The sequence below is a fragment of the Castor canadensis genome, chromosome 7 (genome assembly GCF_047511655.1).
Source record: "Castor canadensis chromosome 7, mCasCan1.hap1v2, whole genome shotgun sequence".
Classification (NCBI taxonomy): Eukaryota; Metazoa; Chordata; class Mammalia; order Rodentia; family Castoridae; genus Castor; species Castor canadensis.
This window is the reverse complement of record NC_133392.1, coordinates 57,610,424-57,625,218: the sequence shown is the minus strand read 5'-3', so window position 1 is coordinate 57,625,218 and position 14,795 is coordinate 57,610,424. Positions and strand designations below refer to the sequence as shown.

General features: G+C 34.6%; 1 protein-coding gene across 4 annotated transcripts in view; it reads left to right on the top strand.

The window, feature by feature from the left end:
• Ctnna3 (catenin alpha 3) overlaps nt 1-14,795 on the top strand; it is a 1,740,232-nt gene that overhangs the window by 1,112,496 nt on the left and 612,941 nt on the right. For all 4 annotated transcript variants that reach the window (XM_074078977.1, XM_074078976.1, XM_074078978.1 and 1 more), the window contains one exon: nt 13,177-13,269. In XM_074078977.1, coding sequence (XP_073935078.1) covers nt 13,177-13,269 — 93 coding nt within the window. The remainder of the gene's footprint in view (nt 1-13,176; nt 13,270-14,795) is intronic.

Sequence of the window (14,795 nt, the reverse complement as noted above, 5' to 3'; positions counted from 1 at the left end):
TTCTGTTATGAAAGTAAGAATATATCTGGGTGTGGATTTCTTGATTAAGGAATCAGATGGTCTAATCTGTATCCAGAAAGTTTACATAATTACAAATCAATTAACTCTGTAATATATGATACCTTCTGTTTACATGACTGTATTTGAATGGAACAACAGGTGTAAAACATGTTGGTTCAGAATTAAACTCACTGAAAACTTACCTTTAGCATTTGTATCTTTCTTTAACAAATAAGATTTCTTTCTGCCCCATGAGAGATTAGGTCACTGCTCATAAAATTTTGAAACTTGAGACATTTTCAGTGATAATGATGGCTAATTACAGTATTTTTTGACATCTGCTCTTTACACACTGACCCCATTAGTAAAATTTTATTGAGCTTCCTGGCTCATATTTATAGTTGACCTGAGGAGGCAACAAAATGTAACACTAGTTTAGGAAACAACACTTGACCTTGTATGTAATTTATAGTTTAGATTCTTTTGTGTCTTTGGTAATTAAATGGATTTTACTTGGTACCATTTATTATATTAAGTTTACTTGACAAGTGGCACATAGTTTTTTCCTTACAGTTGTGATTCTGAGGTGACTAATAGATTCATTTAAAGAGGGACCTTGGAAAAACTATCTACATGTTTTTTTTCCATTGTAATTTACATCACATATCAAAATGGGGTGAGTATATTCATATATAGTTAAACATTCTTCCAAAATAAAAGGAGGGAATATATTTGGTAAGATGAAAGTCTTATAACATTTCAGACTTCTATTTGAGCAATAGAACATATAGTTCTCATAATTTATTGAAAGCAATACAGAGTCAAACATGTTTGAGTCTTGTGTGTGTCTGTTTGTTTGTATCTCATTTGTTTCTTTTGTGAAGACACATACTGACATAGCATACTGATGCCTCTTTTTCAAAACAACATTGACATATGTCTACTTAGACAAATGAATGTTTTCATCTTTAATGACTCATTTGAGATGAAGAAGAATTACAGATGGAAATTTGAATAGACTTGGGAGATATGGGTGAAATAAGAAAAAGAAAGAAATGTAGGACCATATTTTAATTCTTCAATCATGATAATCATTACTTTGTATCTACTGCAGACAGATAGATGGACAGACACACACACACACCCCTCATACAAAATATACTTAGTACTCCAAATAAATTGAATTTTAATGTATTATTAAGGTTAATTTTGGGTAGTTTGGTTTTGTCATTGATGTAGAATTTAACCATTATATTAAATAAAGCAAGATAAAATGAACATCTACTTTCTCTGTTATGAATTCTCAGTCATATTTATGAATCATCATTTAAAATAGAACAGCATATGAGACAATTAAAAATATTTTGTATTTAGCAATATTTCTTTCTACTTAATATATATTTATGTTCTCTGGAAACTCTATTTTAAATGGCACTAGGTCTTCAGCCTTTGCAGTAAGTGTCATGATGATACTATCTTCCTGATTGATATGAAAGGTTCACATATGTGTACAGAATGCTTACATTCTCCTCTAAATGAAAACCACTGTATAGTTTTTATCTAATTATAAAGGTGATTCATTCTCATTATGATAAGCCAGACAGGTTTAAAAAAAACTCTAAAGTGTAGAAAAAGAAAGTTCAAATTATTTGGATTCTCATTCTTCAGAGATAACCACAATTACCATTTTGGTGAGGATCATTTTAGATATCACATTTTCATACACATATACTTACACACAAAGCATTTTAAATGAATGCAATTGCTACACATTCAGTTCACTTGATGTTTGTGTTTTCAAGTCAGCATGTGGAAAACTATTTTATCAATAACTGATTTCTATAAATTGTAAAACTATTTAACTTTATAGAGCAAAAGTTATACTTAGAAAATTTCAGCTGATATAGAAACACATAGTTAAAAGAGGAGGTGTCTCTTAAGAGAAATATGAATCCCACTTCCTTTTCATCAAAATTCTACCTTAACAGTTGAGATTTATTATACTTTACATTATACACAGCTACGTAGATAATTTTGTTTAAGTGTAATCACACTTTATATGAATTCTGTGGTTTTCTTCACTTAAAATTATAGGCAGTTTTATCATTTATCTATGGCACAGCGGGGTGAATATAATTGACAACAATGTATTATGTATCTCAAAGTAGAAGAGAGGAATTCAAATGTACTCATCATAAAGAAATTGTAAAAGTTAAAGTGATGGATATGCTAAGTACCCTGAATTGATCACTACCCAAAGTTAAGCTATATAATATAAATTGAAACATCACAATCTACTCTATCAGTGTATACAAGCATATCACTAAAAAATAGTTACTTTAAAATTGTATATGAAAATTATTTTGTGTCAGCAAAAAGCTTCATTCCATTTTTACAGAATTGCATAATTTATTTCTCATTGGTGATTATTTAGATCCCTTCCCTGTTTCTGTACATTTTTGCATATGATGAGCAGATTATATTAAATATTATGCTGCAGTGTGGCACATTTAAAATTTCCACAAGTCAGATAAATTGCCTTCTAAAAAGTTGGCCATTTACCTTCTTTCATATACCTAGCTTTCATAACCTTCTAAAAAGTTGGCCATTTACCTTCTGTCATATACCTAGCTTTCATATTTAGAAGCTATTTACACCTATGGATAACTTTTGTCACACATAAAATGTTTTTCTTCTTCTCCTGTATTTTTACCATATAGGTTTTCAAGTCTTTGACATTTAAATTTTTCTAGATAGTTATTGAGCCCGTGTTTTCATATACATTGAACGTTTTCCCCTGAAACAGACAGCCAAATTGAGCTCTTACCAACCTTTTCTCCATTGATCTAAAAAACACTAAATTTCTGTGAATTACTTATGTTACACTTCCCTTCAATCATTTTTGTTAATCTTCTTTGCTAGCCTTTCATATATTCGTTCAGATATACATTGTTTTCTTTCTTTATTTTTCTTTTCTCTCTTTTTTTTTTTATTTAGCACTACTGGGGTTTGAATTCTGGGTCTCACACTTGCTGGGCAGGTGCTTTACAGCTTGTGCCACTCCACCATCCCTTTTTTGTGATGGGGTTTTTGAGTTAGGGTCTCATGAACTATTTGTCTGGGCTGGTTTCGAACTGAGATCATTCTGATTTCTGTCTCCTGAGTAGCTAAGATTATAGGCAGGAACCATCAGTGCCTAGTCCAAATGCTTTTTAAAAATCTATTTTAATTTGGTAACATATGGAATTTCATTTTTAGATTTCCTAATCATGAGCCAAAATACACTGTCTTGCTATATTAGTATTCATTTATTATATAATTCAAATCAATTGGTTAATATATTATTTATAAATTTATTTTAAATGAAAATCAAAATTGCCTGCTAGCTCTGTTTCTCTCTCTAATTCCTGTCTAATTTTGTTATCAGTTACATATGAAATAAACACAATGATTGAAATGGAAGGGAATCTAGAAGTAAATTCAATCTGTTCCTCATCAGGATGACCAAAGATAGAGGGGTAAATGGTTACAGTAGCAAAATTGTTAGAGAAGGGATTGTGTGAACTGGAGTCACAAAGTTTGGGAGGCAGCTAGTACTGCAAAGTTTGAGAGAATTTCAAGTCCCCCGGTAATAATTCTCTTCATAAGGCACGCTTACTATATTCACTGCTATGAGGTTCACATACCTCTACCTTACTGTTATACTTAGAAACTAGTTTTAGAGACTGAGCTTCTCACACATTCCTTTAAATATTTTTTTTTTTGGTGGTTCTGGGGTTTGAACTCAGGGCCTCATGCTTGCTAGGGAAGTGCTCTCCGCTTGAGACACTCCACTTCTTGAAGTTTAGTTCCACTGTCTTTGACTTTTTTATTTCCCTGCCAGTTCTCAGTCCACTTAATAGGTACATAATCAATATTTATTACTTGGCAATATTATTTCCTGCACCTTGCTATGTACCTGTACAGCACAATTCTAGTAGTTAAATATACTACAGAATTCATAATTCGTGGTGATTTCACAGACCACAGGGGACAGCAGAAGAGCAATTCTGCTCTTCTCCATGAGGAGAAATGAAGGATTGACATATTCACCTGGATGCCATCATGGAAAGATCATAGATCCTCTTCTGCAAGTCTCAGACTCCATTCCAGGCCTCTGAGCTGGGCTTTCTCAGCAGCAAAGCATGTGTTGTGCTCTGAAGGAGCATGCAAGCCCCTGGTTTTGTTGACAGGAGTTACTGTGCCTCTTCCATCTGCCACACTCACCAGCATTTGGCAGGCAGATTGAGCCCTTTGAAGAATTATTTTATTTGATTAAAAATAAATAAATAAGCAGCTAAATTGGAAGCTATTCAGTAGTTCTCAATTTAATATCTTAGTATCTCAAGTAAAACTTGAAAGAAGCTCCCCCTAAGTCTTGTTAAGTATGAAGTTTAGACAAGAAGAAAAGTGTGTTGCTTTTCTTTGAAGTCCACATATTTAAGCCTTTGTGGAATATTGCAGTGAATTTCAAAGGGAAATTTAATCTTTCTTTCTCTCTTGTCCTGAATTTCTACAGCTGTCTTCTCCCCACAAATCCTATTTTTCTTTCTCTGTCCATCTCAACTTTATCTAAGAATATGACACATTCTTTAGCATACTGATTCATGCATCCATGCACTTACTCATTCACTGAAGAATTATTTATTGTTTGGTTATCATATGTCAGGTACTATGCACTACGGGACAAATCATGAGAAAACCTAGGGGAGATTCCCCTAGGTATACAGTGGGAGAAAAGAGCATTAAATAAAAACTTCCTCTTGAATATATAATTGCAAACTGGGAATCTGCTCTGACTTAGGAAGGTAGAGCTCTTAGGGATAGGTGAGGTATAATGTCATTAAAAAACTTGCCAAGTAATTACTTTTGAGCAGTGACCTGATGGATAGTCATTAAACAGGTCTAAGTTATATGAGGGTAGCGGTGAAGATGGAAATACAGAGTGTATTCCAGGCCAGAGAAAACAACATGTTATAAAAGAAACACTCAAAGAAATATCTCAAAGTAGCTATAGGTACCTAAATCGAGTAAAAACCTACGTATTATGAGTTCTTGGCCAGACCACACTGGGCCTTGCAGGTGTGAGGATGGGGAGAGGATGGTGGGGAATCAAATTTGTATTTGAAAGGACTTTGTGGTAGCTGTATGCTGTACATATTGTAGAGAAAGTACAGCTGTTGAAAAAAAGGTAAAACTGGAGGCAAGGATAAATTTTTTGGAAAGATGGATCAAAAACTTACCTGGGGCAAAAGGCAAGAAAGGTATATAATTGAAGAAATGATTGAGAAGTGAAATCAAAAGAAATAGACAGATGTGAGAATGAGAGAGTAAATATTTTTCGGGTGTCCTATTTATTGCTCTCTGATTTGAGTCACAAGATTCGTGGGTCATCTTTGACAATTCTCTCTGTCCGTGTAAGGCTGGTGTGACCATCATTTCAACCAAACATTGTAAGAATGATTAGCAGGACTCTGTGTGGCTGAATGAATGGATATTTTCAATGACCACTTACTTTGCTTCTCAGCATTTAATATTTGATAACATCTCCTTGAAACTTCTTTTCTCCTGGTCTCCATGATGTAATAGCATTGTGGGTAAATACCCCTTCTCCATATCTGGCCACTTTTTCTAAGACTCACTGTATGATTATTCTCTTCTGTCTGCCTAATAATATTGGTGTCTTAGATACTGTCCTAAGAATATTTGCTCCTTATATAGTCATATTCAATTACCATGCTATCTAGTGACTTCTTAATTAACATTTCTACTGTAGACCTCTTATAGCTACACATCTACCTATGTATTGGTTATGTTTGCTTATATACCTTTATGGCAGCTCAAACTCAAAGTCTAGTCTATCTCTCAATTTCTCCCACCAGCGTGAACTTCTATTGTTCCTTCTATTGATAATTTAGCTAGTGACTTTGTAATTTTGCTCCCTACTCATGTGTCCAAGGGGCAAGACTTCCTTTTTCTTCTTCATGCATCTTTATAAACTTGTGCACCTTTATTCTTTTCTAAATTCAGAAAGAAACCTAAATCTGCTTTGCAAATACCAAGTTAAAAATAAAGAACCTGTTTTATCTGGATTATTCCTCACTCAATGTTTTGCTGCGTTCATTTGTGTGTTTGCTATGGATTTGTTAAATCTTGATAATCTCAAAGAACATACATGCTCAGGATAAAATCAATTTAAGGCAATTAAGTTTAATGTTACAGTGTAGATAATTAATGGAGAAGGGATGGAAGAAGGAAATAGCTTCTAATGAATAAATTAAGTTGTTCTCAAGACTCCAAAAAATAGAATTCATTAAAAATGGTTTCAACACTATAGAAAATATATTCATGGTGATTCAAATCCAGATGGACAAAGATAATTTATTATTTTTATTTATTTACATAGACTAAATATACTATCTTTAGGGCACTTTGAAAATATAATATTTTAAAATATGTATCTGTCTTTACAGAGTAGCTTATCATCTGATAGGCACATAAGTGAGTTTAGGCAGAATGAGGATGCTATAGTTGTGTGTGGGGAAAGTAGAGATATGAATTCTGATTTTGGGCATTTGAGAAGATTTGGGGAAAGTGATATTTGATCCACATCCTGAAATATAGACATGACTTTGAAAAAAGGATATGAGAAATGGCGTTCAAACAGAATTAACAGCTTGCAGAAAAATAATCTAAAATTGTATAACTTATTATCTTCAAGAATTATGTATTCTTTTGTACCTAATATGTGAAACATTCTAATAAACATTTTTCAAAGAAAACGAGTACAAGCATAGCTGCATGGATGTGCATCAACTGAAACAAAAACTCCTTTGAATTTCCATCTGGCATTAGCACAGTCTGGTTGCCTAAATCCAGGCATTTGATGAGAAGGTGTCTTCTACAGAAATGGCTATGGTTGTGTATCACAAGCTTTTAACTTTGATGAAAGTAATCACTTGGAATTTGTATGTTATTGATATATAAATTTCTGGTTTAAGAACCAAGAATTAGGGTTCTCTGTATATAAAAGAAAATGAGTAATGATTCCTTGAGTAGAAAAAAAGACTTGGCTTGAAGACTGAAGGTAGTGTATGTTAAAGAAGTTTCAGATTGGTCGGAATCCAGGATTACTCCAGGGTATTGTAGGTGGTAGGAAGTGATGCACATGCTCAGACTAGCACTAAGGAATGACTAGCAGCCTTAATTTTACCTTATTTGTACCAAGACTTTACACCCCTGGGTTAGTGGAAGAGAGAGCACAAGGAGAAACACATCCTGAGTGGATGGCCAGAAATTTCCCTATATCCTTAATTTTCTTGTTTCTTGAATACTATGATTTAAAAAAAAAAAACCTTTTCTCCCTCACATAGTAGTTTAAATCATTATTTCTTGTCTACCATCTGAGATGCTTTTTTTATGACTTCCTTACATCTCCCATCAATACTCACACTTTTACCCCATTTAATCTCCAGGAAAGGAATGTGCATTATAACAAATGAAATGAACCAGGGACCAGCAGTGTACTTATGTGTTGCTGTTTGTATGTGTATACACATGTTTATGTGTATGTTGGGAAAGGGGTGATATAGCAGAACTACCTGGGGGTGGGGAGATGTTAAAAATTCTAATTTACATTCCCTTACATCTCCCATCCCTACCCATGCGCACACTTTATACTTCAAATATCTCAGCAGAAAGGAAATAGACTTGTTTTTAGTAGCTATTACTGATAATTTTATTATTTTCATCTCCCTTATCCCACAAGTTGAGGACTATTGATGCAAACTTTGTTTTTTCTTTGACTGTAGTGGAGGTTCAATTCAGGGTTCCATGCTTGCTAGGCAGGCACTCTACCACTTTAGCCACAACCCAATCCTTGATTCCAACTTTGTATGGGTCCAACTTTCTTTCTATTATTGAAGATATTTGATATTCTGAAGTTTATGATACTATGAGAAAGGTGTTGAAATATCCCACCTCCTAATGAAGAAGAACTCTGTTAACACTGTAGTTTTGGATTACCCTGCACTGGAAATTAGCTGCCCTGCAAAACACTAAATTCTCTGTCCCTGGAAGTGTTTACACAGGAGTTGTATGACCATCTGCCAGAGAAGAAAATGCATGAAACAGTGGCCTTTCTCCCCTAGTGAGAGCAGGACACTTGGTGACATGATATTATAATTAACTATTTGAACTATATACAAACAATGAATGTGCAACAATAGAAATCTCATCAAACATCAAAAATTGCTTCATGTTCTTGAAAAACTGTATCACAGGTAAATACTGTATAAGAATTTCTTAGTGATAGACTGAATGCTGTGTGACAAGCAGATGTCCAAATAGTGCATTCATTCCTAACAATGATTCTGTCTCAGATGTCTACGATGACTGAGAGGACTACTAGACTTAAGATAAAACTTGCAATTAGAGTGTGAAAATAAGGCATGCTCTGGCATTAGTATTTAAAAAAAATATCCCCTTGGCAAATGAGAACAAATTAATTACAAAAAGTGAAGTCAACCTATGGAATGGTAAATTTGTTTAAGACACATTGAGAAATTTTCTAATTTCCAAATACCTGTTCTTCAGTTGTTTCTGTTTCTACCTCTAGCCTGTCACTCTTGTTGGTTGGCTGTGGCCATCTCTTTACCTTGGTGGAGAGTGAGGGACAGAACCTCCCTGTCTGGCAAGCTTCCACAAGGCTGGGGTTCACAGCATGGAGTTTCTCACCCCAGAACATGAGTTACAGAGTGAAGGGTACCATGTTTGCTGCCAAGGAAAAGGGAAGACCCAACATCCAGTAAATAAAAAACATGACAAGAACATATCAATTCATACACAGAACTTGAACCAGGAACCAGTATGAGGAGAATAAATGTCAACAAGGTTTTTAGCTCAGGAATTGTCTGACTAGTCTTTTTGTGAACAATGATTTTTTTTCTTTTTGTAGACCAAATAGAGCAGTGAGCTCAGGCAAGTTTAAGTTTAAAGGAGCTGGAATGTGACGGGTGTCTTAGATAGCAGAAAGACTGGTGAAAAGAGAAGCTGGTAGAAAACTTAATTTTCAGGATACAGTATTGGTAATTATTTTACTCATATAATTTAATCTTCTGTCAAAGTAAAAGAATTTTCATACAAGCCTTTCCTTTTGAATGAATGTGTGTATCTACTTAAATGTCTTTGGTTCCACTTATTTAGGATAATTTAGCCTCTGCTTTTCTTAGACTTAGCAAAGGATATAGCATAATTTCAACACAAGGTCAAGTCAATCAATTCAATGCAGAATACAGAAAAGCCTTTGCAAATACTTTAGTTCAGTGTGTATAAAGAGTACACACATACCTGGTTAGCATACCTTGTTATTTGGTTTGTTTATGTTTCTTCACCCTGTTTGATTTTGCTTTTCTATGTATACAATAGAGGATTTCAATGGTATCAGAGATCACAACTGGTGACCTATGGACTGAAATAAGCTAACAGTTAGGTTGCCTAAAGTAGGGAGATTTTCCTTCCACATTGTGTTGTTTTAGTGAGAGTCCTTTTGCCTTTTGGTAGGGTATATACACCCATTTTCCTTGAAAGACCCACTATTCTACCCCAACACTAAATTACAACCAAACTCTATGGATTTTTTTCCTTATATGGCTTTGAAAGCAACTGAAGTCTTTGATTAGAAACTTTTTAAAATTCTTTAGACCCTTGAAACTACAAAACTGCTGAGAGAATGACAAATCTTTATTCCCCCATCAGTTGCAAGATAGATGGCTACCAGCTATCAGACCTTATCCACACACTGCCTCAATTAATCTTCAAAATGCCCCTGTGAGGTAGGTATTTTCATGTTACAGGTAGCAAAGTACAAGAAAAGAAGTTAGAATCTACCATGGTAAGAACATTCCCATGATAAGAAACATTAATTGCTCAAACGCAGATCTTTTTGCCTCCAAAACCTCCCTAAACTTCAGTATACTTTGATGGGCAGAAATTTTCTAAGATGTGTTAGATAATGAAGTTTTACAAAGATTTTTGAAACAAAGTCAAAGTTAGATAAATATGGATGTCAGGTGTGAAAATATCTCCGACTATTTTACAACATTTTATTTGCATGCTGTTTTCTTTGACAAGTAGGGAGCTACCTTCATACTGTGCTTGGTAACATATTTGACTGGCTGAAGAACCACACAGAATTTAAGAATAATTATTAGAAGAAATTTGACTTTCAATCTCATATGGATGTAACTTTGGAAAGTATGTTATGAATCATTCAAATTAGAACCAGGTGTGGTGGTACATGCCTTTAGTTCCTACATAGATTAGAGGATCACAGTCTGAAGCCCTTCAGGAAAAAGCAAGACCCTATCTGAAAAATAATTAAAACAAAAAAAGCTGAAGTTATGGCTCAAGTGGTAGAGTTCCTGCCTACCAAATGCGAGGCCCTGATTTTTAAGCCCAGTACGGCCAAAAATAAAAACAAAAGTAAATGTAAAGAGACTCTCTGACAAAGCAGGAAAGTTAAGCAGCAGAAATAAAATTTCTTTAATTATTTTTTAGATTGGGTCTTGCTTTTTGCCTAGAGGACCTCAGACTGTGATTCTTTTGCTGGTTGTGGTGGTACATGTCTATAATCCTAGTTACTCATGAGGCAAAGTTCAGAAGAATCCTGTTTCAAGGCCAGACTGTGCAAAATCTTAGCAAGACCCTGTCTCAACTGTGATCTTGTCAGGTGGCATATGGCTATAATCCCAGCTATTTAGGAGGCATAGTTAGGAGATTCATGTCCAGGACTGGCCTTGGGAAAATAAAAAGGAACTCTATCTGAAAAATAACTAAAGTAAAAAAGAACCTGGAGGCATGGTTCAAGTGGTAGAGCACCAGCCTAGTAAGTTCAAGGCCCTGAGTTCAAACTCCAGTACCACCAAAAAAATTAATTCAACTTTGTTTGTACACAATGGTGCTATAACTGAACAGCTATTTAAATGACACTTGATCACTTAGAAGTTTGAGTTGGCATAGAACAGTTCTGGCAAGGTGAACTTCAGATAGACACTGACTCAATAAAGACAAAAATAGTGTTAGTATGATCATTAATTAAATAAACAACTTTGAGTATAAAATGCTCCTTTCAGTTGTGTTGTACTTTCATAAAATGTAACTCTGCTAATATAAAAATAAGCTCCATTTAGAATAATTCCCATGTTATGTTAGTCATTTAGTTGGTTTGAAGTCAACATGAGAGCCAGAAAATACCCAGACAAAAATATCTACTTTCAAAGGAGAAGGAAGCCAGGTGCCAGTGACAAGAGCCTGTCATCCCAGTTATGTGGGAGGCGAAGATCAGGAGGATTGCAATTCTAGGCCAGCTTGGGTAAGAAGTTAGGGAGACCTCATCTCAACCAATAAAAGCTGGGTATGATGGATTACACCTGTTATCCCACCTACAGGATGCATAAAATAGGAGCACCCTGCTCCAGACTAACCCAGGCATAAAAGCAACACCTTATCTCAAAATCAATCGGAGGGAGAAGTGGCTGAAGTGGCAGAGCACCTGCTAGCAAGCATGAAGCCCTGAGTTCAAACACTACTATTAAAAAAAGAAGGAAAAGATATAGGATACACTTTTTTAAAAAGTAACATTATTCTAATTTAGCCAACAAATTGAGCCAATAATTTTTATTTTTTACTTTAAACAAACAGTACTCAGATTTAGAGAGAGAGACTTTCTGCAACTGCAGTGCAAATTAATATAATACATTTTAAACTAATTAGTCGACTGAATTTCACTATCAGTGAGTGAGGTCTGGGGGATGGGGTAGAGGGTATGGAAACTGTTGCCCTTTTCAAATGATTCACAAATGCGCTAATTATGTGTCAGATATGAGAGTTAAGGCATTGTGACCTTCAAGCCAAAAAAAGACCTTTTCAAGTAAGTCACTTCCACGTGCACTAATAAAGTGAACAATGCCCTTCCACAGCTAGATAATGTATGGCTGTTACTTTAGTATATGTACATGCAAAGTCAGAAGTTGTTTCACTATTGACATATTAAAAGTAATGCTAAAAAAGCAAAGTTTATTAATACATTCAAATATCACTTTGTAGTACTCTTAAAGCAGTGACCGAAAGGTATACTTGTTCTTTGTCTCACATGCAACTAATGTGTGGTTTCTCTGCAAGTGTGCATATTTTGAACTGAGGGGTAAAAGAATTGCAAAGATGAAAGTATATGATAACTGACAGACACATTATAAAAGTTAGAGAGTCTGTTTAAAGTATCTCCTTACATTGATAAAAACAGTGAAAGATGTAGCTCATTGTACATAAACCCTCACTGTGCTGGTAAGAGGAATGCTAAACTAGAGTGTGACTCAAAGAAAGGGAAACAATCTCACATTTTTTCCCATGGCTCTTTCCTGGTGTAAAGAATTTGTAAATATTGGGCTTAGGTAATGGACATAATGCCAATTATGTAAAAGAACACCCATTTCACTGAAAGAGAGTATAAGTTTCAAGAGCAATAATATAAAAGAAATTTGGGTGTCACTATGCTTGAATCAAATTGACTGCCAGAATGTCAAATTAGTGCTCATTAGGTTTTAGTGGAAAATCAAGAGCAGGAGAAAATATTTAATTATGTTGTATTTGTCCAGCTTGGGAGCATATTTGATGTTGAATAAAACATGAATAAGATACAGCTATGTTTAATGCAACTTAAGTATGCATAATAGACCTCTGGGAAATAGTAAGCCAATTACAAACTTAAAATAAACCACAATCATAGGAGATTCCAAGAACCTATTAGTATTCAATTCATAGATAGACTTTTTTTGCAGTCCCCTAAGAGCTTCTGATTATGGGCTGGATGTTATGGGCTAGATTATGGGCTTTACTGACTCATTCACCAGCATTTCCTTTTTTATTTTGAACAATTCTCTAAGGCTCTCTGTTGTTATTTGTTTTAATAGATTCTCAGAATTATTTCATCAAATAGTTATCAGTGGCATTTATAAAAATGCTGTTTGTCACTGAATTTTCAATGCATGGGTACATGATCTTACTGGTCCAGAATAACAAATGTTTCTGTATTTCCTTGATGATCTAAAATAATTTCCATTGTTTTGAATTGTATTTTAGGTTGCAAATCTTGCTTGTTCCATGTCAACAAATGAAGATGGGATTAAAATTGTCAGAATTGCAGCCAATCACTTGGAAACCTTATGTCCACAGGTATGATAACTAAGTTACTGTCTCTTTTGTATAACGTTATATGTAATTCTTCATAATTTTATACGTATTGGAATATATTCATTTTAAACATGTAGTACTGAATTGTGCTTTTCATGGCGCAATTAGGTAGAAAAATCTTCTCCCTAATAATCAGGAATTTATAAATTAAAACAAGATACATATAATGCTCTTCAGATTGAAAAGACATTTTAAAAAAGTGGACAGCATCAAGGTCTTGCCATGATTTGGAGAGAACTCTCATAGACCATTGATGGGAATTTCTTATTTGCCAGAAGCAAGTTCTTGCTGTTCTTTTAGATAGTTCTGAAAGATTTGATATTAGCTTGAGCTAAACATCTTCCAGTAGTCTGAAATTTACAAGGACCATTGAAAATGGACACCTTTTATCTTGATAATTAAATAACTTTGTGCATTGACCTGTCTAACTAAATTCCTTTCATCTCTAGTGAAATAAATATGGAAACGGGGCTTGTTTTACAAGACCTGTAAGTAAAAATATTCAGTTTATATTGGAAATCCAAGAATATTTGTAACACAAAAGGATCTTATCTGATTAAAGCCTCTTATTTCACAAATGGGCAAAGTGAGGACTAGAGAAATTAAGTATTTTATAGGTATTTATTATAAACCAATAGTTGTTTTAGGGAATAAAATAGGATACTGTAAAAAACTTTACAATAAAGGCAAGCTTTTACTACTTGCAATGATATATATATATATTTTTAATATATATTTTTGCCTCAGAATATTTGATATGAGTATTTTTAACAGTCAGAGATGTTTTCTGTTCAGCAATTCAGGAGTTATTTTTAATCTGAGAGTAACAAATTTTTAGGGAATTATTTCTAGATAACTAGTAGCCTTGAAGTCAGGAATCAGAATACATGGAAGGGTAATATTAAACAATTTTATGTTTGAAGAGGCAGAAAATAATGCGGATACTTACTTCCTAATAAAGACCACAACAACAAAGTATGACAACTTTTTCAAAAGTATTTACTAAGAAGGGAGAGCAGAGGATTTGGAGAACAGTGGACTAGGACATACAGTCAGAGGCTTCTATTGCTGCTTACTGCTGTCTTGTTCCCTGAGATAAGGGGACTATCCATCAAAGAGGGACAGTGAAGATGCAGAAGGAAAAGTTCATACCTGCATGAGTGACAGCCAAGAGAGCAATATCAAGGGCATATGAAGTTGCAGGGGTGGGTCGGTTAGTAGATGCAGTACAGGAAGGTGAGACTGGTGTGTAACTGCACCTCTCACCAGTTTAACAAGCCACATCATCACTTGAGAGTGATGTGAAGCTATACAAGAACAGCGGACTCAGCAGTGTCAAGAGTACCCCTGAGGTTTATTGTCACAAATCAAAAGCAAGACAATACACATAGCTGCATGCTTTCCCCAGCCAAGTTGGGGCTAGAGCAGGTGTGGGTTCTCAGGAAAGTGAGGTGGAGAGAGGGCAAGGACAGTTAAGGGTATGAGGGAACCTTAGCTGCATACAGGGA